This window comes from Chelonoidis abingdonii, chromosome 1, assembly GCF_003597395.2.
Source record: "Chelonoidis abingdonii isolate Lonesome George chromosome 1, CheloAbing_2.0, whole genome shotgun sequence".
Taxonomy (NCBI): domain Eukaryota; kingdom Metazoa; phylum Chordata; order Testudines; family Testudinidae; genus Chelonoidis; species Chelonoidis abingdonii.
In genome coordinates, this window is record NC_133769.1 from 92,576,059 (window position 1) to 92,599,393 (window position 23,335).

Genomic DNA, 23,335 nt, shown 5'->3' on the forward strand with positions numbered 1-23,335 from the left:
TCAGCACCTCAGCTATCTGTCGTTGGTACATCCTGCAGGGTCTTGTCTTGCCATTGTATTCTTCTGCTTGGTCTTTCCTCCCTGTTGCTGCACGCCTCAGGCATTCTATCAGCGCTATCTTTGTGGGGCCATCTTTACTGATGTATCTGGGTTGCGGGTTTCAATTCCGGACAGTGGCTTTGCGGCTTACCAGAACCCCTCCGCCTCCTGTTCGGCTGGTATACAGTCTCTGGGTGTTGGACTTGGGGTGGAAACCTCTGTGCATTTGAGGAGCTTCGGGTTTCACACTGGCAGCTTCATGTCCTCCTTTGGCCAGCCTACATATACGGCAGGGTCTGTGACCGCAGGGCTATCCGTTGATGGCGTGGATCTTTTCTTCCACTGAGCTGGTCTTTAGGACCTGTCTTTCCTTCGGTGATACTTGGATGTTATGTGCTTTTGGCTCCTTTGTGGTTTCCATTGTGACTGTGGACGCCAAGGTACTTGTAGCTAGTCGGTGTATTGTTTCTATGTGGCCCGGCTTGGTAGTTCAGATCCGATCAGTCTATGCTGCTTCCCTCTTTCACTACCATCCGGCCACACTCTCCAGTCCGAATGACATTCCGATCTCTCACTGTAGATCCGTGTCAGGTGGATTAGCGAGTCGATGTCTCGTTCATTCTTAGCATACAGCTTGATGTCATCATGTAGAGGAGGTGGTCTGATGGTAGTCATCCTGAACCTGTACCTGTCTCCAGTCCTTGTGATTATTCTGGCTGAGGGGTTTAAGCCTTGCAGAGACAGCAGCGGGGACAGTGCGGCACCTTGGTATATGCCACACTTGATGGCCACTTGTGAGCTCTTGAGTTGCTCCAGTGTTGTCTATCCATAGTCCATTGACTTCTTGAGGAAGGTCCTTAGTGTCTGTTGACTTTGTATAGTGCCAGACATTCACAGATCACGTGTGCGGCATTGAGTGTAGGCTTTCCTTAGTCATCCAGCTGTGCTCAGATTGTCTGTCTAGACCTTGGTCTTGCGTCTGGCTCTATCTGATGAGCACTGGTGTTTTGAGCTACTGTGTTGTTTCCAATGCCCTTCTGAGCTGTTGCTCATGTGCTGACCATATGGTCCTGTAGCTTGGCGGCTATGATGCTGATAGGACTTTCCATGTTGTGGGGAGACAGGTTATTGGCCGGTAGTTGACGGTTCTGTCCCTTGCAGGGGTCTTTCATGACTCAAGCATGTCTTCCTTGTGTTAGCCAGGTTGAGTGAGAGCTGTTGCTAGCAGCTGGTTCATCTGTGCTGCTAGGCGTTCATGCATGCTGTTAGTTTCTTTAGCCAGTAGGTGTGGATCATGTTTGGTCCGTGCTGTCCAGCTCTTCATGTTCTTGACCCGCTGCTGGATGTCTTCTACTGTGATGGTGACTGGTTTCTGTTCTGGGAGATTGCTGTGCTCTGTTCTCAGGTCCTGCAGCCACTTTGCACTGGTGTTATGAGTCTTCTCTTCTCCCATATGTTCTTCCAGTTACTGTTCCGTTTCTGCTGCTGGTGGCTTGCTGTTATTGTGTTGTTTGCACTGCAGTTGGGGTACAACCTTGGAGGCTCTGTGGAGAACAGGGCATTTAACTTTTTGGCCTCTGCTTCTGTAGTGTTCTTAGCTGGTAGCAGTGCTGTGAGCTTTGTTCTAGCTCGATCTCTAGGGCTCAGAATCTTGTTGTATTTTCACAGTAGCCCGAGAAGTATCTGTTATGTCCTTAATCTCTACATTTCTGTAGTTCCACTAGCTGATACTCTGCTCGAGTCGCCTTGATCTTTCCTCCCACTGCTTCATTTCAGGCGTGGGTACTACTGTTCGTTCTCTGCTTGGATCAGTCTTTAGCAAGCTGCCCGGATTACAGAGCTGTAGCGTTACGCTCATTGGTTTGAAGTTATGGTGGTAGTAGGGAATATGATGCATGAGCTGGCTGCTCGTATTGAGCACCTTTCTAACATTACTTATATGATGGTCTTCTCCTGAGCCATTGGTAAATCGATCTCTGAGGAATTGGACTGAACTACTTTCTCCATGATCCTTATTCCTAGTCGAGCTGGCTGTGCTCAGTTGCACATTGAGGGGGCAGTGAAAGTTTCAGCTTTCAGGTGTGGGCTTTGCACAGCCACTTGTTCTTCAGGTCTTTCTTGAGTCTGGAGTATGTGGATGTTGGTCAATATCTCAAGTGTGAAGAGCACTTCCTCTTTACTAGTTGAGACGGTGGGTAATTAGCGTTTCGTCCGATAAGTGTGGGATGTAGGTCTTTTGTCCAACAGAGTCCCCTCTATCGTTTTCATCATTCAGCTCTCAATTAGGTTCTACTGTGTGACTTAGTAGCATTCCATCATTCCAGGTTCTTTGTTCTCGGTCGTGAATGGTTTGTTCCAGTAGCCCACTTATCGTCAGATTGTCCTGGTTCCTCAACATCTGGCGCGGACCTTGTTAATCCGGGCGACATCCGAGCCGGCATGACTCTCCTAGTTCGTGTCACTCTCATATTTGAGGTAGGCAGGTGAAGCGTTAAGGGGTCTTTTGCCCAAGGCCCCCTACTGGAAAGTTGGGTACCAACCGGGATTTGAACCCCGGTCTCTCGTATCAAAGGGCGGCGCTCTTAACCACTACACTATCCAGTCGCTATATATATATAAAATCAGAAATGGAAATTACCTGTGGTATTGTTTCAAGTTGCCTAAAGACCTAGGCAGACATTACTGTATCAATTTAGATTTTGTTCATATTTTGAAGGTTATCTTTGCAACCATGATTGCTATTTTTAAATAATAGCTTAAATTCTGAAGGACAACATGGTAGCCACAAAGAAAAAGTGTTGGCTTGTTGGGCTGCTTGTCTGTCATTAGGCTTTTAACTAGGGCTGTCGATTAATTGCAATTAACTCACACGATTAACTCAGAAAATAATTGTGATTAATTACACTGTTAAACAATAGAATACCAATGGAAGTTAGTTAAATATTTTGGATGTTTTTCTAACTTTCAAATATATTGATTTCAATTACAACGCAGAATACAAAGTGTACCAGTGCTCACTTTGTATTTTTATTACAAATATTTGCACTGTAAAAATTATAAAAAGTATTTTTCAGCTCATCTCATATGAGTACCGTAGGGCAATCTCTTTATTGTGAAAGCGGAACTTACAAATGTAGTTTTTTTTCTTTGTTAACGTAACTGCACAAAAACAAAACACTGTAAAACTTTAGAACCTACAAATCCACTCAGTCCTACTTTTTGTTCAATCAAACACTAAGAGAAACAAGCTTGTTTACATTTATGGGAGATATTGATGCCTGCTTCTTATTTACAATGTCTTCTGAAAGTGAGAACAGATGTTCGCATGGCACTTTTGTAGCTGGCATTGCAAGGTATTTATGTGCCAGATATGATAAACATTTGTATGCCCCTTCATGCTTTGGCCAGTATTCCAGAGGACATGGTTGCATGCAGAAGACGTGCGCTTAAAAAAAATGTTAGTTAAATTTTGTGACTGAACTCCTTGGGGGGAGAATTGTATGTCGCTCGTTCTGTGTTTTACCCGCGTTCTGCCATATATTTCGTGTTATAGCAGTCTCGGAGGATGATCTAGCATGTTGTTCATTTTAAGAACACTTTCACTGCAGATTTCAGAAAACACAAAGGAAGTACCAATGTGAGATTTCTAAAGATAGCTACAGCACTCAACCCGAGGTTTAAGAATCTGAAGTGCCTTCCAGAATCTGAGAGAGGCAGGGTGTGGAGCATGCTCTCAAAAGTCTTAAAAAAGCAACACTGATGGGAAACTACAGAACCCGAACCACCAAAAATGAAAATTAGCCTTCTGCTGGTAACATCTGACTCAAATGATGAAAATGAATATGCACTGGTGTGTACTGCTTTGGATCTTTATAGAGCAGAACCCATCATCAGCATGGACACGTTCTCTGGAATGGTGGCCAACACATGAAGGGGCACATGAATGTTTAGCACATCTGACACGTAAATGTCTTGTAACACCAGCTACACAGTGCCTGTTCCCACTTTCAGTTGACATTGTAAACAAGAAGCAGGCAGCATTATCTCCTGCAAATGTAAACAGACTTGTTTAACTGATTGGCTGAAGTAGGACTGAGTGGACTTGTAGGTTCTAAAGTTTTACATTGTTTTATTTTTGAATGCAGTTATTTTTGTACATAATTTTACATTTGTAAGTTCAACTCCCATGATAGAGATTACACTACAGTACTTGTCCTTGTATTAAGTGAATTGAAAAATACTATTTTTACAGTGCAAATATAATAAGTAAATATAAACTGAGTACTGTACACTTTGTATTCTGTGTTGTAATTGAAATCAGTATATTTGAAAATGTGGAAAACATAAAAATATTAATATAAATGGTGGTGTTTAACACAATTAACTAATTTTTTTTAAATCACTTGACAGCACTACTTTTAGCTTAATTTATTGCTGGTTTTTGGAACACTCATGAAGATATGACTTGCACCCCAATATATCTGAATTCATAGATGTGGGAGAAATATAAACATGTAGGAAGAAGCATGAGTTTTTAAAAAACGTAGTTCATGCAAATTGGTTGAAAGTACATGAACAAAAAATTGGTCCAAGGGGGGATCTACCAAGTCTAGTTTCCTCTGCTCGATGTTCAAGTCCATAAGACCTTTGACTTTGAATCCATGTGACAGAAAAAAATCTGGAAAACTGTTCTGCCACTTTTTACTCTCACGGAGTCCAATATGTGCCACAGCTAGCTGTCTTTAACATGGAAATGTGGCCTGCAACAACAGGTTCCAGCACAGGATATCGCCTCTTAATATGAGCAGCCACTGGCTGTCTGCATTCTGTATGAGTAGTGTTCTACGTTTTCAGTTTTTATTTGTAAATAATAATGCTGGGAATTTTTCAGTGTTTATTTTCTAAACATTAAAACTGGAATGAAATTGGTTTAAAAAATGTGGAAAATCGTGGAAAAAAACTTTCATAATATACACATTTTATTACATTATAACTGAAATGTTTTTATATACAAAGGTATCTTTTGCATCTCAGAGCTAGTAATTTTACCAGAAATCCTGGTTTGTGTACACTTGCATGATTTTCTTCCAAGTATCCTCATTCATGTTCAGCCTCTTGTCTTGCTGTCATGGAAGTAGTCCAATTTTGAAAATAAGCACTCTACAACAATAGATCTGAGACACATGCTCAAAGCATGCCAGGCCACTTTTCTTAAGTTGGGAAGTATGTCTTCGTGACTGTTCCAAAAAGCCAGGACATCCAGTTTCACGTTGTCAGGGTTAAGCGTGCTTATTTAAGTAGTAAATTTCCCTTTCAGATTTGAAGTTTCATCTGTAGTGTCAAATGGTTGAAATGCTCTAGCATAATGCTCATAGTTTGCTACAAAATTCGCCTTGAGGAAGGGGTGCAACACCTGGATCACATTTCAAAAAGAATCTTCAGCCCCAAACACTTTAGAGTTCCGATTTCGGGCCACTGTCATCTCACTCTTGTGTTGAAGGTTTTGAAAGCATTTTTGGTTTTTTAATGTTCTGGTATCAGAAGGATTTCCAGCAACACCTGAGTTTTCTTGCAGTATGTTTCTCATGCAGTTTTTATTTTGGTTGTCAGGATTCAGTAAACATCTGTATTGGCAAATGGCAGTAGTCTGAGAATTCCAGTTTTTTCTGTATGTCTCAGTGATTCCAAGTTTTCAATAAGTTGCCTTGGTGCGCAGAATCTGGAAGTCATTTTGGTTATATGCCAGTCTAGTCAGATTTTCTGCTTTATAACTAACAAACTAAGGATGATTTAGGACTGGAGTGGGCAAACTATTTGGCCTGCAGGCCACGTCGGGGAATGGAAATTGTATGGTGGGCCATGAATGCTCACAAAATTGGGAGTAAGGGTGCAGGAGAGGGTGAGGTCTCTGGTCGGTGCCAGAAATGAGGTCAGGGTGTGGGAGGGGGGGTATGGCCTCCAGGGTGGGGCCGGGGATGAGAGTCTTGGGGCACAAGAGGGAACTCTGGGCTGGGATTGAGGGGTTTGGAGGTTGGGGCTGTGGCAGGGATTTAGGGCATGGGACAGGCTCTGATGCAGGCTCTTGGCAGTACTTACTGCAAGCAGCCCCTGGAAGCATCCCCCCCACCCAGCTCCAAGGCGGAGCCAGATGGCTCTGCACGCTGCCCTGTTTGCAGGGGCGGTGCTGGAGGATGGAGCATTGCTGTCTGCCGCACCTCCGTGTACTACATAGGAGCCTGAGGTGGGGTTGTGCTGGCTGCTTCTTGGGAGCAACGTGGAGCGGGCAAGCCTTCAACCCCGCTCTCCAGCTGGAGCGCCAGAGCAGGACAAACCCCCGAGCCCGCTTCCTTGGTGGGAGATGAGGGCCGGATTAAATGGTTTTATGGGCCAGATGTGGCCGGCGGGCCATAGTTTGCCCACTCATGATCTAAGAGATGCATTAGCTTAGTCAACACATTATGTACATAAGAGGCAGTGAAGTACAAAGTCATCCACTAGTGTGGGACAACAGGGGTAGGTAAAAAGCAGTTGGCTCTGCATTCGGCTTAGCACTATCTAAAACAAAGCCTTCAGCTTGTTCACGTGCTTGAAAATGGCCCCAGACTCAATGATGCAAGATTTCATGTCTGTCTTCTGTAGCCAGTAGCTGCTGACAGCGCAACATTAGTCAGATAAGCAGGACAGGTAATATGTAGCAGCTCTGGTTTCTGGGTGAGTTTAAACTCCAGTGCAAACTTAGCCATGTAGGAAACAGAATCTGTGTTAGTTGTGGCTACTTTTTCCCAAGTTTGTTGGTATGTCTCAAACATGTCCATTACTACTGTGTTGACAAAATGGGTATCGGCTGAGCAGATGAATGTCACAATCAGCACAAAAGAAGGCGGGTTTGTTTGCTTTGAAATAAAAAAATGAAACAAAAGGCCAAGAATTGGATGGTCCAAAGCATCAGGAGACTTGTCAAAAATCAGATTAGACACCATATTTCCATTTGTTTGTTCCATCAGTTTAAATAAAGCATCGTCGTTATCTTTCAGATATTTGAGTGAGATTGTCTGTCTACATTAGGAAGGGTTTTTCCTGCTGGACAGCATTGTCTCACAAAGTCACTAATAGACTCCTCCGCAATTAACAGCAATTGTCCAGTGAAACAAAGAGCACAAACACATTCATTGACACAGTCGTGCTGTGTCTTCTTTCATTCAAGCCCTGGTGAAAATTCTTAATATTGACTCTTTACCCCGAAGCTCACTTTCTTCTTTAAGCTTCTTGTCTCTTCCTTTTGAAATGCTCCTTTATTTTGTCAGTGCAAGCACAGACCTAAATGCTGCCGTACTTGCAGCGCAATGCATCCTTTTCGCTTCTGTCTTTACTTTCCTTGACAATGTCAAAGGACTGATTTTTCTTGTTGATATTCAGGCATAGATTTGTGGGTTTTGCCCCATGTTTACCTCTTTATCTTTATCTGTGGAGGATTTATTTAAATTCAGCCCCGCACTGAATGGACGCAAAGAAATAAGTGGGCAGAGTCTCCTTCTGAGGCAATCATAGGCCATCTCCACTACCGCAGTAAGTCGACCTAATGTCAGGTACGTGAATAATGTAGCTGGAGTTGATGTATCTTAGGCTGACTTACTGCAGTGTCTGCACCATACTGGGTCAATGGGAGATGCTCTCCCGTTGACTTACCTTACTCCTCTCATTCCTGGTGGAGAACCAGCATCGACTGGAAAGCGTTCTGCCATTGATTTAGTGGGTCTTCACTAGACCTGCTAAATCGACCTCCGGTGCATTGATCGCCAGAGCATTGATCCCCACAGTAGTGTAGACATAGCCATAGTGTGATATTAATGTTAGATTTTTTCCAGCCCCAACTGTGCATGTGTTCTGTGTTTAACACTGCAGAATTGCTTCAATCTTGAAGCTGCAGGACACAACAATTGTGGAAGATGTTAGTGTTTAGCAAAAATAAGCTCCCAAAAAAATGAGTGGATTGATAAATGAGTGAATCCTAAACTCTTTTAATATAAACAAAGTGAAAATTTATTGGTCAAAACCAGTAAAAACAGAAAACGCAGAGCGCTATGTCTGAACTGCACCTCCACAGTGATGAGGGTTGGAGTAATGAATGCACTAAATATTGTGTGGTTACCACAAGTCACTGCTACCAGAATCACAAGTGTTCTGGATAGAGGGAAAACATGGATTCTCCTAATCCTGCCATTAACTCAGCTACTAACAGTTTAAGCTTCTCACTAAACTTCTTAGACTGTTTTATATTTTAGTTATACTTTGATTGACGAAGCCCCCATTTATCTTTAGACTAAACCGAAGCTTATTCTTTCTGCAACGATAAGAGATTGTACTTAAGATCAGGGGTTCTAAACTCTCTTCTGTGGTCTTATTAGTGCCTTGGTTATATGTTATGTATTCTTAGGATGGCTTAAGGGACTGATTCCTCTAATACTTTCCAGGAAGTGCCAGTTCTCGATGAAGCATTACAGCAGCCAGCACAAAGGATTGTCTTAAGAGCTGACAGATGCTGTGCTATAAGGGGGCATGGTTTTCTGGTACCTCTATTTGTGGTTGTGACCAAGTTGATAATCTGTCCTAGATTTTGGTGGGTCTCCTTTTGGTATTTGTTATACTACAATCAGCTCTTTTCACCCCTGCCGTTGTATTAAGCTGTTCTTGCTTTTTATGTATGCATCTTACCTTTGTGGGCCTCTCTTCTCTTCCTACTGTAGTCTTGTGATATTCTGGACTTCTTGCAGCAATTGAATGTCCTTTTTTAAAAACTGATCAGTACTGTACATGGTACCTAGGGCTGGACAAGGGCCTGTATACATTTAAGACATTTTAGTGCTGACTATTTAATAAATCTAGTTATTCTTTTCACTCCTTGTGTTGCTATACCGTGCAATCAGTTTGGTGTCATTGCTAGTATAATAGCTTATCTCATCCATGTGCCACTGAATTTTGCCTGTGTTGGGTTACTTGAGGTGCCCAGCCCTCTGCTCTGTTGTGCTGTTATATCTTACTCTCGGTAACCCAAAGAGGTCACTATAGCGCAGTGATCGCTTCATCTAAAATTACAGGAGTGTTTGCTTTCTAATGGAATGAGAATGTATTTAGTATTTTGGCATAAATGTTTTTGTATTTTATTGTATGACTTTGCAACACATACTTCAATAATAGTTCTCAATGTAAGAGATAATCCACATGAGGCATTTATTCTTATAGGATAGGAAACTTGATCTAAATAAGACAACAAGCTGTTTCCGTATATCTATTCTAGACTCTTTTGGTAGGAAAAGTCAAATTCATCTGGAATAGAGTGTAGGATGCTATAATCAGTCAGTTATATAGAGTTAGTAAAAAAACACAATATATCTGCTTCTGTATAATCCATCAAATGACAGGATTTATTATTCAAAAAATCAGAAAACCAATTACTTTTGAGGAAAGCACAGTTAAAACAGATGCAACTAATGGGATGTTGCTTTGTCGTATTTAATAAAAAGGCAAGAGTAAAATTAAGCTTGGGTTATTCATTATGTAAAAGCTTCAAAACAGAGCATATTTCTTGTTCGCATTGTTTTGTGGTATCTCTTTATTCTGTCTTCTGGCTGAATTCAGATGAGTGTCCAGTCCAGTTTTTTGCAATATCTTGAGATATGTAACTGAAGTTTGGCAAGACAAAGGATTATATCTGCCTTAAATATTTATTTAATAGGCATGTTGTTTTTTGCTATAAATAAGTAAATCTGACTAACTGAACATTAATTCTTCGAGTGATTTGCTCATGTGTATTTCACAATAGGTGTGTGTACCTGCCACGTGCACCAGTTCTAGAAGTTTTTCAGCTGGCAGTACCCATCAGGGGGAGCACTCTCGTGACCCCTGCAGTGGCGCCTGCCTGGCATGGTATAAGGGGAGCTGTACACTCCCCCCACATTCAGTTCCTTCTTGCCGCCAGTGAAGGTGCATTGGAACTGCTCTGCTCTAGCTTTGCTGTAGCTCACCCCCAGAACTGTTCGTTCATTCAGTGTTAGTATCTGTAGTTAGTTAGCTGTTTAGTCCGTGAACCCGGGCCAGGGCATGCCTCATGCCCCCGGATTTAAGTCGTGCGCCTGTTGTAGGCGCTCTATGCCAAAAAGTGACCCACACACAGACTGTTTGCAAGAAACCCATATCAGCGAAAGGTGCAAGATTTGCAAATAGTTTAAGCCTCAGACTAAAAGAGAAAGGGACATTAGACTCCGGGCCATCCTAATGGAGTTGGCACTGACCTTGGCATGCCGCTCCAAACCAGTACCCGGCACCGTGGCGTCGGTACACAGTGGCCCTCCGGTGCCATTGACCAGCCAGCACTGTTCTCTGTCCACGGGCATGCCAAGAGGGCCAGGAAGACCCCCTCTTTGCAGCGGCACAGAGGGAAGTCTGGGGCAGAGGCTAGGCCCATGTCAGGCAGTCCTTGATCCCCACTGGGTCCCAAGCCTCCAACTCAACCCTTCGGGACAGGTCTCTCTGGATGCCATCCATGCTGAAGCCCCCCAGGCAGCTCAGGATGTCATGTCCATGCTGGTACCTGAAGCGCCGCCACAGTCGGTCCCACACTCCAGAGGCAAGCCGCTGCTGGGATTCCACAGTCACCTTCAGCCCAGTCTTGGTCAAAGGAACATTCCCAATGCTGATCACTGCCCAGCAACCACTCAGGGCACTGTCCAAGTGGATCGCCCTTAACGCCAACCAGATTGTCTGGCTGGGTCCCATCTGGCCAGGTCTTGCAGCACCGCTCGTCCTCAAGGAGCTAATATCTACGGGACCGCAGCAGGCATCGCTATCAGACCTTGTTTCCAAGAGGATATCAGAGTCGGTCACGGCACAGTCGTCGATGCCATTCCCAGTAGGACTCTCACTCCAAATGTCCGCCAAGACATCGCAGCCCCAAGCGTTGATCGCCGGCGTCTCACCGTCGCGGGTCCACCTGTTGAGGCCGATCATGGAGCAGTTATTACCGTCAGTACTGGTCATCTACATTGAGATCGTGCTCCCGTGGTCGTTATAGTTTCTGGCACTGCCACTCCTACTGTTCCAGCAACAGCAGCAGATCTTATGCCAGCCCGGTCTCCATTTGTAGCAGTCCTTTGATGGGCTCGGACAGCCAACCCGGACAGCCGGCCCTGCCAGTGCCACAGCAGGTGCAGTGGCATTGAGTGTCATGACCGGCCCAATGGTACCAGTGGGACACCGTGACCTCCAGCACAGCATCTGGTGGGAGCTCACTCGATGGCCAGAGCTTCAGAAGCACCGTCAGCCTCCCTTTCCAGACCCCTGAGAGAGGAGTTGGTGGGACCTGTCTTTGGCATCATGCCCAGAGTCCAACCAGGTGGTGGATCCTCCGGTGCCTGCCAACTTCCAGAGCACCTCACCGGCCTCTTCGCCCTACCCAGAGGAGGCGATTGCAGCACCGCCCCCTTCCGTCCCGCAGGAGGACTTCATGGCCTACCAAGAAGTCTTAAAGAGGGTGGCAGCAAGACTACACCTACAGGCAGAGGAAATGGAGGAGCCCTCAGACTCCCTGTTTAACGTATTGTCCCCATCGGCACCGGGTAGGGTGGCCTTGCCCTCCTTGAAGGGGTGGCAAAGATTTCAAATGCCCTGTGGCAAACACCGGCCTCATTGGTCCCCATCTCTAAAAAGGCGGAACACAAGTACTTTGTACCCACCAAGGGGCATGAGTGCTTGTATACTCATCCAGTGTCCAACTCCCTGGTGGTCGAGTCAGTCAACCACAGGGAGCAACAGGGTCAGCCAGTCCCGACCCCAAAGAACAAAGACTCTGAGACTGGACTCTTTCAGAAGGAAAATTTATTCATCTTCGAGCTTCCAGTTACAAGTAGCGAACCATCAGGCTCTCCTGGGCTGGTACGAATTCAATCTGTGGGTCTCCCTGCCTAAGTTTGAGGACTCCTTCCAGGAGTGTGATAGGAAGGAGTTCAAGGCGCTAGTGGAGGAAGGAGCAGCGACCACTTGGGTGTCTCTGCAGGCAGCCTCGGATGCTGGGGACACGACCGCAGTGTCCATGAGACAGGCATCATGGCTCCTGCTCTCAGGGCTGTCCAGCGAGGCACAGTCTTCCATGCAGATCTCCAGTTTGACAGGAAAGCAGATACAAGGCTGTGTGGCATGAACGACTCCCACACGACCCTCCAGACTCTGGGCCGCTATATCCCAGCTCTGGCAAAACCTAAGTTCAAGCCACAGCAGACTCCAGCCCAAGCCACCCTCCCAAAGTATGGGGCCGCCCATAAGAAGCAGCGGGACTATAAGAGATGCCCCCAGAGGTAGTCTCAGCTGCCCCCAGCCTGGGTCCTCCAAGGGCAAGCAGGCAGGGAAAAGGCATTTTTGATGGGACGCTTGGGGGTACCCCACCAGTCTTCAGCAGGGATCCACCCCCAAATAAGCTTCCCTTCTCCAACTGGTTGTTAGCTTTCCTCCCGGAATGGTTGCGGCTGACCTTGGACCAATGGGTTCTCAACACCATCTCCCAGGGTTACCCTCTCCAATTTATTTCCTCCCTGCCCAACCATCTCCTGTCCCCGTCCTTCTTGGGGGACCACTCGCATGAAGCTCTGCTCAAGCAAGAGGTGGGGCGGCTCCTAGGACTAGGAGCGATAGAAGCAGTGCTAGAGGAGTTCATGGGCAAGGGGTATTACTCCTGTTATTTCCTTATCCTGAAGGCCAAAGGGGGCTCAGGCCCATCCCGGACCTCCCAGGCCTGAACTAGTATATGGTGAAGCTCAAGTTCCGCATGGTCTCCCTGGTCGATCTCCACTCAGCGGCTCTCCAACCTCATTCATCTGTACCTGTTATGGCCTGGCGGGAATCCCAATTGTGAAGGCGCACTCAACTTGTGTGCAGGCCTCATCGGCTGCCTTTTTGGCCCATGTCCCCATCCAGGATATTTGTAAGGCTGCTATATGGTCTTCAGTTCACACTTTCACCTCGCATTATGCGATCGTCTCCCAAAGGAGGGAGGGTGCTGGGTTTGGCAGGGCTCTGCTCTATCCTGAGAATTTATGAACTCCTACCCACCTCCAACAGATATAGCTTGGAATCACCTACTGTGGAATTCACATGAGCAATCACTCGAAGAAAAGACAGCTACTTTTTCTGTAACTGGATTTCTTCAAGATGTGTTGCTCATGTCTATTCCACATCCCACCCTCCTTCACCTCTGTCAGAGTTGTCTGGCAAAAAGGAACTGAGGGTGGGGGGAGCGCGCAGCTCCCATTACACCACACCGTGGAGGCGCCACTCCAGGAGTCACTGGGGTGCTCCCCTACAGGTACTGCTAGGGGAAAAACTTCCAGCACCAGTGCACGTGGCGAGCACGTACACCTACTGTGAAATAGACATGAGCAACACATCTCGAGAAACACCAGTTATGGAAAAGGTAAATGTCTTGTTTCATGGCCAAAATTTGGTTATAGATCTACATGTTGAAATTCAAGTGACAACTTGATATTGGTCTAATTTTGGAAAATTTCCTCTCAGCCACCTTGTCCACCCTCTAAATTAGACTAAAGTAAGGAGATAAGGTAGGCCATACAAAGATCAGATGCATACATGAAAAGCCTAGGAAGGATGTTCAAATTTCCATCCAAAACTGCTCCAGGGTCCCAGATTTGGAGGTAGCTTACTCAAAACATACCTTCATCAAACTACTGTACCTCCCTCAAAACGAGCTGAATAGGGGGTTGTGAAAACTGAGTTTCAAAGCTCTGATTGTTTTACAAATTCCCCTATATATACTCTGAAATTTAGTCAAACTGATGTTACCAGTGTAGTGTCATATCTAGGCCCTGTCCACATATGCAGGCTCATGCTGCCCACCTGATTTGGAGGGATAATCTTTAAACATAAGTATATTCTAAAGTCCTTTGTATTGCAGTAAGACTGCCCACTAAGGTGTCGTTGTGACAGTAGGATTTTTTGTGATGTGGAAACTTGTCCATTAGGAACTCAAAACTTATCAGTTTTCCACACAGATTAATGCTCAGACATCAAATGGTGGTACACTGTTGGTCATGATCAGTGTGGGATGAGTTGAACGTGTTGTGTTGATTGAAAGCTTTTTATCTGTCACTATGCTTCCCTAATTTATCCACCATAGGGAAGGACAGGTGCTAATGTGCTAAGCTTTTTAGCTACCACTGTTGAATTTCATGTTTGTGTATTAACACTGGAAACTGTTGAAAATATTCAAAGTGCCATACTTTGGAATCTGTTCACCTCTCAGTGGGGATACAAGTTTCCATCAACATGAATAGAGTTTATGAAATAATGCACACCGAGAGAACTATAGACATTGATGACTGAAATGCTTGGTTTTACCTGAGCCTGTTTTTCAAATGGGAGTTGGCTTTGTCATTGCAGCTTTACCAAATTAATCTATTGCCCTAGGAACAAAACAAAGATCTATCAAACCTATTTCTAAGATTATCTTCAAGTCAGAATAGAAAACCTTTCCAGAAAGATTGTGATTGGTAAATTTAGACTTGGCACGAGTTCCCCACCTTTTCCCACCCTCCTCCACACATTGCTTAAGTTACTGAAAGAGGCTATGAAGAGAAACAAGTGTGAGGATAAGGAAGTGTTAGTCTCATATTATCAGTTTAATGGTGGTAAACTGAAACAAAAGTCTAAAAATATTCAGTTACACCACCTTCCCCCCCCCCCCCCCAAATCTGGTAGAAGTGGTAGGGGAACTTCTTTGACAGACCCAGGTTCATCTGGGGTTTAAATTATTTTTTTCATTTTCCTCTTGTTTTTATATATTATGCCAGTTTTATGATGCAACTTGGATTAAACCTTGACTTTTAATAAGGACCAGCTATGGGCTTCAGGAGCCGCACGCTTAAATAACATCTAGGAAGCTTTATTATAAGTGGAGCAGGTAACAATGACCATAGTTAAGTTTTCCCAACACTTTCCATATACAACTCTGTTTTCAATTGCTTATAACTTTGCCGAACTCTAACCATTTGGGCTAAAATTTACCATACAGGGCTGCAGAAGTATTGCATAAGAACAGAGGAATTGACAGACAGAACACCTATCTGACATAATATGACTTTAGCCACAAATTGAGACATTAGAAGAAGGTGCTGGGATCTTTGTGAATTGCAGAGGCCAGTGAGGAAGGCAAACATCTGAAATTTTGACCAAATGGCTGCAACTTTAATTTCTTCACAGAATAATTTCTCAAGGCCATCTGTCCTGAGTGCACTGGGGAAGGCGATAGACGATTCACCTCTCATCTACCCTCCCAGTTTCAATGCTCAGATCCAGAGCATCATGTTCAGTATTCAACCCGCCCACTTAAAATCAGACCTCATCAAAGTCTGTATTCCAATCCCTACTGCATTTTTCACTGGTGGGAGGAGTGGTAAGAGGTCCTCTTCTGCTTAGCCTGGCCCTTTAATTAATGTCCCTGTGTCCCAGCCAGCCAAACCAGGAGCCTGTTGCAGGCACCTAGATTACTCAGTGAGATCTCTTCAGTTAAGCAGAGCTTTCCCATTGGCTGAGTGGTTTCATGGGGCGGCTGAGTGGTTTCATGGGGCAGCCAAGTGGATCTTGCCTATCCATCTATCCCTACCCCAGAAAGCCATGTTGGCTGGGAAAGCCAGCTTGCCCTTCTTCCTAAACTTTACAGTCATGCCCTGAAGCATAAAAATTTAAAAATTCTTTAAAAAACAAAACAAATAGACATCTCCCCCACCCCAGATAATGTAGCTGTGGATGTTTTCATTATCCATACAGATGTCAAGTCCTTTCTGAGATCTGTTAAGGTCTTGACCTCAGTGCCTTGTGGGAACTCATTGCCTCAAATTAATTATATTGACTTTTTAAAAAATCTTTTCATCAGTTTTAAATTTCTTACCTTTCAGTTTCATTGAATGTTCCTTTTTGCTTTTGTATTATGAGTAAATTGGAGTGCCCAATTAACCTTCTTTATACTGTTCTATTAATGTGTATCTTTTCTCCAAACACAGTCCCAGCCTTTTCGATATCTTTTTATATGGAAGTCTTTTACCTCAAATTGGTTTTTGTCATCTCTTTCTGGACTCCTGTTTATGCCACAATATGTCTTTAAAAAAAATTTGATGCCAGGTGATCAGAACTGATTAGGTAATGTGGCATTTAGACTATCTTTGGTATTTTCTGTCCCATTTCTTACACATCCTGAGTCCTAACATCTTTCTTGGTTTTTTTGACTACTGCTGCACATTGAGCTGCTTACATTGGCAGCACAGTGTCTTTCCTGAGTGTCACTGCTTGCCACTAAATAATTTACAGTACCACTCCTAATTACTGCCACATTAATACCAAGTAGGAAACGAACTGTATCTGGTCATAAAATTATTCTGCACATTTCAGGCTGGCAGGTGTTGCAGAAGCATTGTTTGGCCCCTACTTAGTCATTGGAGAGTACTTGTCTATCTTCTGCAACTAAGTGTTGTTGACTGGAGAGATCTACCTGTCCTACATCCTCTTCTGCTGACACAACATGTGGCTCTTGAAGGTGGTGGTAAATGTCCATTCAGAATCTTCCATAATAATTTTTCTGAGTTAGTGAATTAGAACCTTCTTTACTGAGAGCTGAATCCAGCAACTTGATTTTTATGGTGCTATTTATGAGGTCCTTGGGCACAAACCTAATGGGACCAGTTGTGACTTGGGTTGCAGCTGATTTTTTACCTCTTCTATGCCACCAGTCCACTCATCTTTCATTTCAGCTAGACTTTTAGGAAACTAGACTAGTTTTCCCATCTGGCTAAACAAGAAGTTGCAAACACATGCTTAACCTTCCAAAGGAATTACAGGGAGTAAAAAATTCTAAAGAGCACAAAACTAGATTATAGTAAAATAGGAGGAATGACTAATTGACAAATTAGTGAGAGCAAGTACAAGTGTGTGCACCAGGGTTTCACATTAAATGAGTGTAGAACAAATCTGTGAAAACCCATTACTTTCCTACAAATTGTACAGGGCCTAATATATTAGCCAGTTGTCTGCCACGTACTGTTAAGCATGCTCTAAGATTTTTGATGATAGCACTCCTCAGTTCTGTGAGCTAGGGTTGAAGTAAGTTAGTCTTTCAAGTCTTGATTGGCTTGAGAGAAAAGCTTCTCTGATCTCCTTTTCTGCTGTAGCATGTAAAGTTTGAACCGCTTTTGGTACTTGACTAATATGCAAATAGTCAGTGGGAAGGCTTTTGGATTAATAATTTCTGCTGTTGGATTTGCTGACTCTTGTGTCTCTAGTCTTTGCTCACTGGTTGAGACTTGACATTTGGTTTTGCTTCTTTTCTTCAGATCTTACTTTATTTGCTAACTTCTGAAGGATGAGCAGTTCTCTAGCCTCAGCCAAGGGGCAAAGATAACATCAAATAATTGCAAGCATTACAGTTTAACAGCTGATAAGATAAATTTTGTATCCTGAAAATTACTGTGGGGTGTGATGACCAGCCTCCAACTACTGTGGATAACTTTAGTTATCACTTTGGAAGTGATTTGATGCCTTTGTCCTCTTCCCTGGTTTCCACACCAGATATTTAAGTCTGACTATACTGTGCACAAGGGCCTTCACCCTTATGTTCTAGATTCTACTTGCTGCCATATAGGATGGCATGCTTTGTCATGTTACATACATATAAAGAGAGTGCTTAGAAAGGCTATTGATCTTTTTTTGGCACCTGAAAGGTGCAATCCTTATGGCACATTGACTGGATGTAGTGGATTAATATGGTAACTGGACTTGCTATTGATGCCATGAGTTCAAGTTTGGCTTAGATCACAAATAATGGTTTAAGATATTGAACCACTTATACATATGCTGAGCAAAAATTCCTTCCATATGGAAATATAAACATTTATTCTCATGAGAAGTCTTGGAGAAAGAGGTGCCATATCAGGACAGAGGAGGTGTTAGAGAACTTTCACACTGCATGCTCCCTTTAGGTATAGGCACTCACCAAGATATCTGTGTTTCACTCTGAGCAGTCAAACTTACAAATGTCACTGAAGAATGGTTGGAGGTAGGGGAGTACTCCATCCTTCCCCTTCTCACCTTGTTGGATTGGAATCACAGATTAGATGCCACAAGGTCTATTTGGTTGCAGTTCAAACTTTCTTCCAGGGCTTAGTCTCATCCAATGCTGGTGGAGCAGCATTGCCCTACAAATACTGCTCTGTCAGAGGCCACTCTTCAGATACGGCATCAAACATCTATTTTACTCTCTGGCTGTCAAGGGGGAAGTTGGCATCAGTGATTTAAAAGACTAAGGTAACTACAGTGTGCTGGCAAACATTGCCTCAAATAGAAAATGAGATCTTGGCTGACTGTAAATTATTGCTAAATTGCTGACACAATTGCTGCATCATCAGTATCTTTGTTAGTGCTTTGTTATCCCTGGAGTAGAAGAAGCATTGTATAAAATCAAAGTGTGCTCTGTTTGACATGGTGTCAGTCCCTGCTGTTTCTGTATTAGTGTTCCATAAATCATTAAATGTAATCGTCAGGCACTCAATTACTGCAGTGATGAATGCAGTATAAGAACCTACGTAGAAGAGAATTTTCTGTTATCCCATTGCCCGTCTTTGGTAATGGATGCCCTGAAACCGTCAGGGCGAAGGAGTTTAGCGTTCACTGTTTGCTGTCTTGTTTCAGCTGGAGCAGATTGCAATGCTGGGAATTATTCTGAAAGATCTTTTAGGAATTTCCTCCTTTGCCCTTAGGCTGGAAGAGAGAGATACATTCTTTCTGACTTAATGCACGCATTGCTACCTTTTTTCCTTTTGAATAGCATCTGCAGCGCTGTAAATGAGCAAGCTGTAATCAAACAGCCCCCTTCTTTGGTTTTCCCAAGTGACTAATCATGTTAGGCTAGGGCTTTGCTATTGAAGTCTTTCTTCACTTTAATATACTGGAATGCATTCTCAATGGCAGACTTCAGCATCTGCTGTCTATTCATAAAGTAGATGAATTGGGTAGACGAGATGTGTGGTGGTGGTCCTCTGATAAAATATCTTGTGGGTCTTCTCCCACTGGTAAAGAAAGGCGAACCATTGTGCCCTTGACCATTCAGGTCTGTAACTTGAATAAATGGTGATATGAGCGGGGAAGGAGTTAAATCTTTCTCCTGCACCATTACACTAAAAAAGTGAAACAAAAAAAAACATGCCAAACTCATCTTGATTAATTCATAGTCCATATTAAAATCCCTTTCCCCAGTTTCTTGATAGGGAAACTGTATTAAATGCTTAGTAGAAAAAGAAGAGTCCCTTCTCCCACCAAAGAAGGACACCTGTTTCTAACTTCAGCTTTTTATTTTTTTATCTTTCATTTTTTTTGTTGGTAAATCTCCCAGACAACAGCAGTTCTGTAGAGAGTTTAAATATGAAGGAATGGCAGGACGGGCTAAGGGCACTTCTACCGAACATTAACATCAACTTTGGTGGGCTGCCCAATCCTTCTTCCCCCTCCAACGCCAACCACAGTGTACCAACGTCCAACACTGCCACCTCCGACAGCCTGAATTGGGACAGCCCTGGCAGCTGGATGGACCCCGCAATCATCACAGGTAACCATTTCTCACTCCTTCAGCTCCACTGGCAAACATCAGCTGGGTATTTGGTACAAACTAATCGGCATCTGAAAAAAAAGTCTGTATGCGGTGGTCTCTTCCAGCTTCCATCCACAAAACCTCAAGGAACCAGGAATCCTTGTGGAACAAATAGGTATAATAAACCCCCATTTAGCCCTTTCCAGTGCATGCCCAGGATCTTCACAGGTTGTTAGGATGCTCAGTGTATAACTGTAGGCTCATGTTGGCGTCCCTTCCGCTGGATGGCATGTCCAGTATGTGCACTGCTGGTCTTCTGTTAATGCCTTCAGTGCCTGGACTTCCTAATTTAAAAATGAACATACTCCACTTGTTTATAAAGCTCTCTTTTATAAGGCTGTCTGGTTGTGTATCTCTGTTAGATAGCTGAAGCATGATTCAAGAAGGGAGAAGAGCATGCAGTAGTGGTAGAACTGGGTTTGGGTAGGTAATGGACAGGGACCTGGACCTTGTGATTAGGGGGGCTTGGCAAATGCTTGATGTAAGAATATGGACTTCATGACAAAAAAGGTATTTCTAGGAGGGAAAGTCTCCTATTTGGATTTAAATGCTCATCTTTGTGAGAAGAGTGAGAGAGAAACTGTATAAACATGTTTTCTGTACAAACTAATTGTTTTCTCACCACTGCCATCTATTAGGTTAAACTGACCTCCTTCACACTGAACATGTTTCTATCATGACTCACCTGTTTTTCTCCCACTTTTTTCTTCTCTTCACAGGGATCCCAGCCTCCACAGGAAACAGTTTAGACTCCCTTCAAGACGACAATCCACCACATTGGCTAAAATCTCTTCAAGCCCTCACAGAGATGGACGGCCCCAGTGCAGCCCCGTCACAGACCCACCACAGTAACCCCTTCAGCACACAGATTCCTCTGCACAGAGCCAGTTGGAACCCCTACTCTCCCCCTTCAAACCCCACCAGTTTCCATTCCCCTCCCCCAGGCTTTCAGACAGCCTTCAGACCCCCCAGTAAAACCCCCACAGATCTACTACAGAGCTCAGCGCTGGATCGTCATTAGGAAAGGAGGAGGAAAAAACATGAGAGATGCAGGAATTACCCCACCCTGATTCCTCCCCACGCCCAGCCACCATTCCTTTCTCATGTCTTTCTTTCTGAAGAATCTAGTTCCTGATCAAATCTTCTCCTCCACCCCCAAATGCAATGCGATCACAGGGTCATGACCGTATTTTTTTTTGTTGTAAAGTTTCTGCTGATCCAGTGTTTGAAATACACTGTTTAAAAATATTTCCTTAAACATTCTAAGAAAAAAAAAGAGAGAGAAATCAAGTGCTGTCTCAATGCTTAAAAAGAGAATATATCTGTCCTATGTCTTTTGCCCATAATGAGCATTTCTGCCTAGCGGAAAAAGTCAATCTACAGTAGGGGAGAAATGTGATGCTAAAATGTAGAATCAGTTACAGAAACATGAACATTTTTTATTTTTAGTTTAAACAAAATTACTAAACATGTGGAGGAAGGCAGTGGCCTCGCAGTTATTTTGCATTCAGGTGTCACTACACAGGGAAATTGCTATGTATGTTTTTTTGGAAGGGAGTACTTTGTGTAAGTCAGTAAGAAGTTTGACGAAGTGGGTCAAAGGGCAAAACTTGTAGACGTAACTGGCATGTTGTTAAAGAGTGGTTTAAAGAGGGAGAAACGTTTTTTTTAAAAAATTTTGGCTTTAGATTTAAAGTAAACTTTAATGTTTTAAAAGTATTCACAGATTTAATACCTAGCATATAACATAAGCAGCTGAAACACAAGTGATATTTACGTCAGTCTTTCTGTCTCCTCTGTCAATCTCTCTCTTTTTTTTTTAAATTCACCTGACTAGGGCACTCTGGGATAGCACTGCATTGGGGCCACATGATCACCATCAGGAGCGCAACTTTTGACCTCCTCTGCCTGCAGCTTTTACTTAACCCTGTAGTTTCTGGACGTTTGTGCAGTATTGAAAAGACAGGAAAAAAAGAAACAGATAAATAAACATGGTTATAACCTGACGCTAAAACTAAAAACAAGGAAATGTACCTCTTTCTTCAGAATTAAAACTAAAATCTTAAATAAAACAGAAAACTTGATGATGACTTTGTTTTCCTTGGTTTTTAACTCTGCATGGGGTTTTATGGAGTACCAGCAAATCCTACTAGCTTCTTCCCATTCATCTTAAACTGAAACTACTCATTACAATAAACGTTATTTAGCATACCCAAAACATACTTTGAGCCTCCTTCATTGGATTGGAGGACTGTGTATACATATAGGTGTAAAGCTATGGAAAAATAAAGGGATTGTGACATCATGGTAAGTGTATATATTTAGAGGTGATCTACAGAGAGGAGGGTACTTGGTTCACACCTTATCTGCTTCTTTGTTTTGCTTGTTTTTACTTGAGAAATTCAAATCTTGTCTTCCCTGGGACTGGGGACAAATAGCACAGTGGTAACATAATAGCATGATGGCACTGAAAGCTGAGCAATGTGGGGAGCAGGGGAGGGAGTTCTAGTTTACTGCTTAAAACTTGGTTTTTCAATATCTGTACCTCCCAATGCCTAGTGAACATTTGGCAGAGGGACATCTTCAACAACTCAACACCCCTGTCCTTGGGTGCAGGTGTGCAATAGCTGTTTACATACGTGAGACCTCTAATGGTACATCTACACAACGAGCAGCAAAGAGTCTCCGAGCCCAGGTCAACAGGCTCGGACTCACTGCCATGGGCTGTGTAGATGTACCCTAAGAGGTCTGCCAGGGAGCCCAACCTTGGTTGTCATGGTATTTAAAATAAGCAAACTTTTTGATGGGTGGGAGATGAGATTAAGGAATGATGCTTTCAATTCAAGCCCTAACTTCATGTCCTCTGCAGGAGACCTTCTATTCTAATAGCCCCATAGTCCACTAACCAGCTGCAGACTTGGCAAGCTTTTTAGTGTTGGCGACTTTAGAAAAGCTACTTCCTCTCTTCTCATTCCACATTGCCCTTCAGTGCAGTTTTCAGAGTGATTGTTTTTCCTAAGAGCATTTATTTACTAAGGCTCGTTAACTGAGGTTACTGGCTGTAGACAGTTGTCATTGAAAATAAATTTTGTGCTTGGGGTGCTCAGAAGAATGCTTTTCAACCTGTTCATGCCAAAAAAATTACTTGCCTGAAACCTATCAGGGTGCTTAATGGCCTCTGGATTAACAGATTTTATTTAACAAAAAATGAAAATTAAAGTTGGTGTGGACTGAAATCAATGTGTGAGCGCCCTCTGCTGCTCCCTAGCAAGCAGTTCCTTCATAAGCATGCCAGACACATGAATTCTAGGTGAAGAAAGCAAAACAGACTAGGTTGGCTTTAATTTCCCTATTGAGATCATGGTGAGGATTGGGGTAATTCTAAGCGAAAACCTCTATCATTAGCAAAACTTTCAAACTTCTGTTAAAGGACTACAAATCACTGTAAATAGCCCTCTTAAAGGCTGGTGCAATTAGTTGCTGCTATTTAAGGTAGCAACTCATGAAGCTTACCCACTTCCATGTATTTGGATTCAGTTCCGCTGCCAGAGTTTGGAACGTTTAAAACAAAAACTTACGTATCAAATTTTCATGCCGAGCATT

General features: G+C 43.5%; 1 protein-coding gene across 18 annotated transcripts in view; it reads left to right on the forward strand.

Moving 5' to 3' along the window:
- CNOT4 (CCR4-NOT transcription complex subunit 4) overlaps nt 1–21,822 on the forward strand; it is a 129,867-nt gene extending 108,045 nt beyond the window's left edge. For 10 of the 18 annotated variants that reach the window (XM_032788599.2, XM_075067341.1, XM_075067325.1 and 7 more), the window contains 2 exons: nt 19,478–19,690; nt 20,452–21,822. In XM_032788599.2, coding sequence (XP_032644490.1) covers nt 19,478–19,690; nt 20,452–20,753 — 515 coding nt within the window. In that variant the 3' untranslated portion in view covers nt 20,754–21,822. The remainder of the gene's footprint in view (nt 1–19,477; nt 19,691–20,451) is intronic. The other 8 variants (XM_032788603.2, XM_032788602.2, XM_075067385.1 and 5 more) reach the window with 1 other exon arrangement.
- Nucleotides 21,823–23,335: the final 1,513 nt, after the last annotated feature.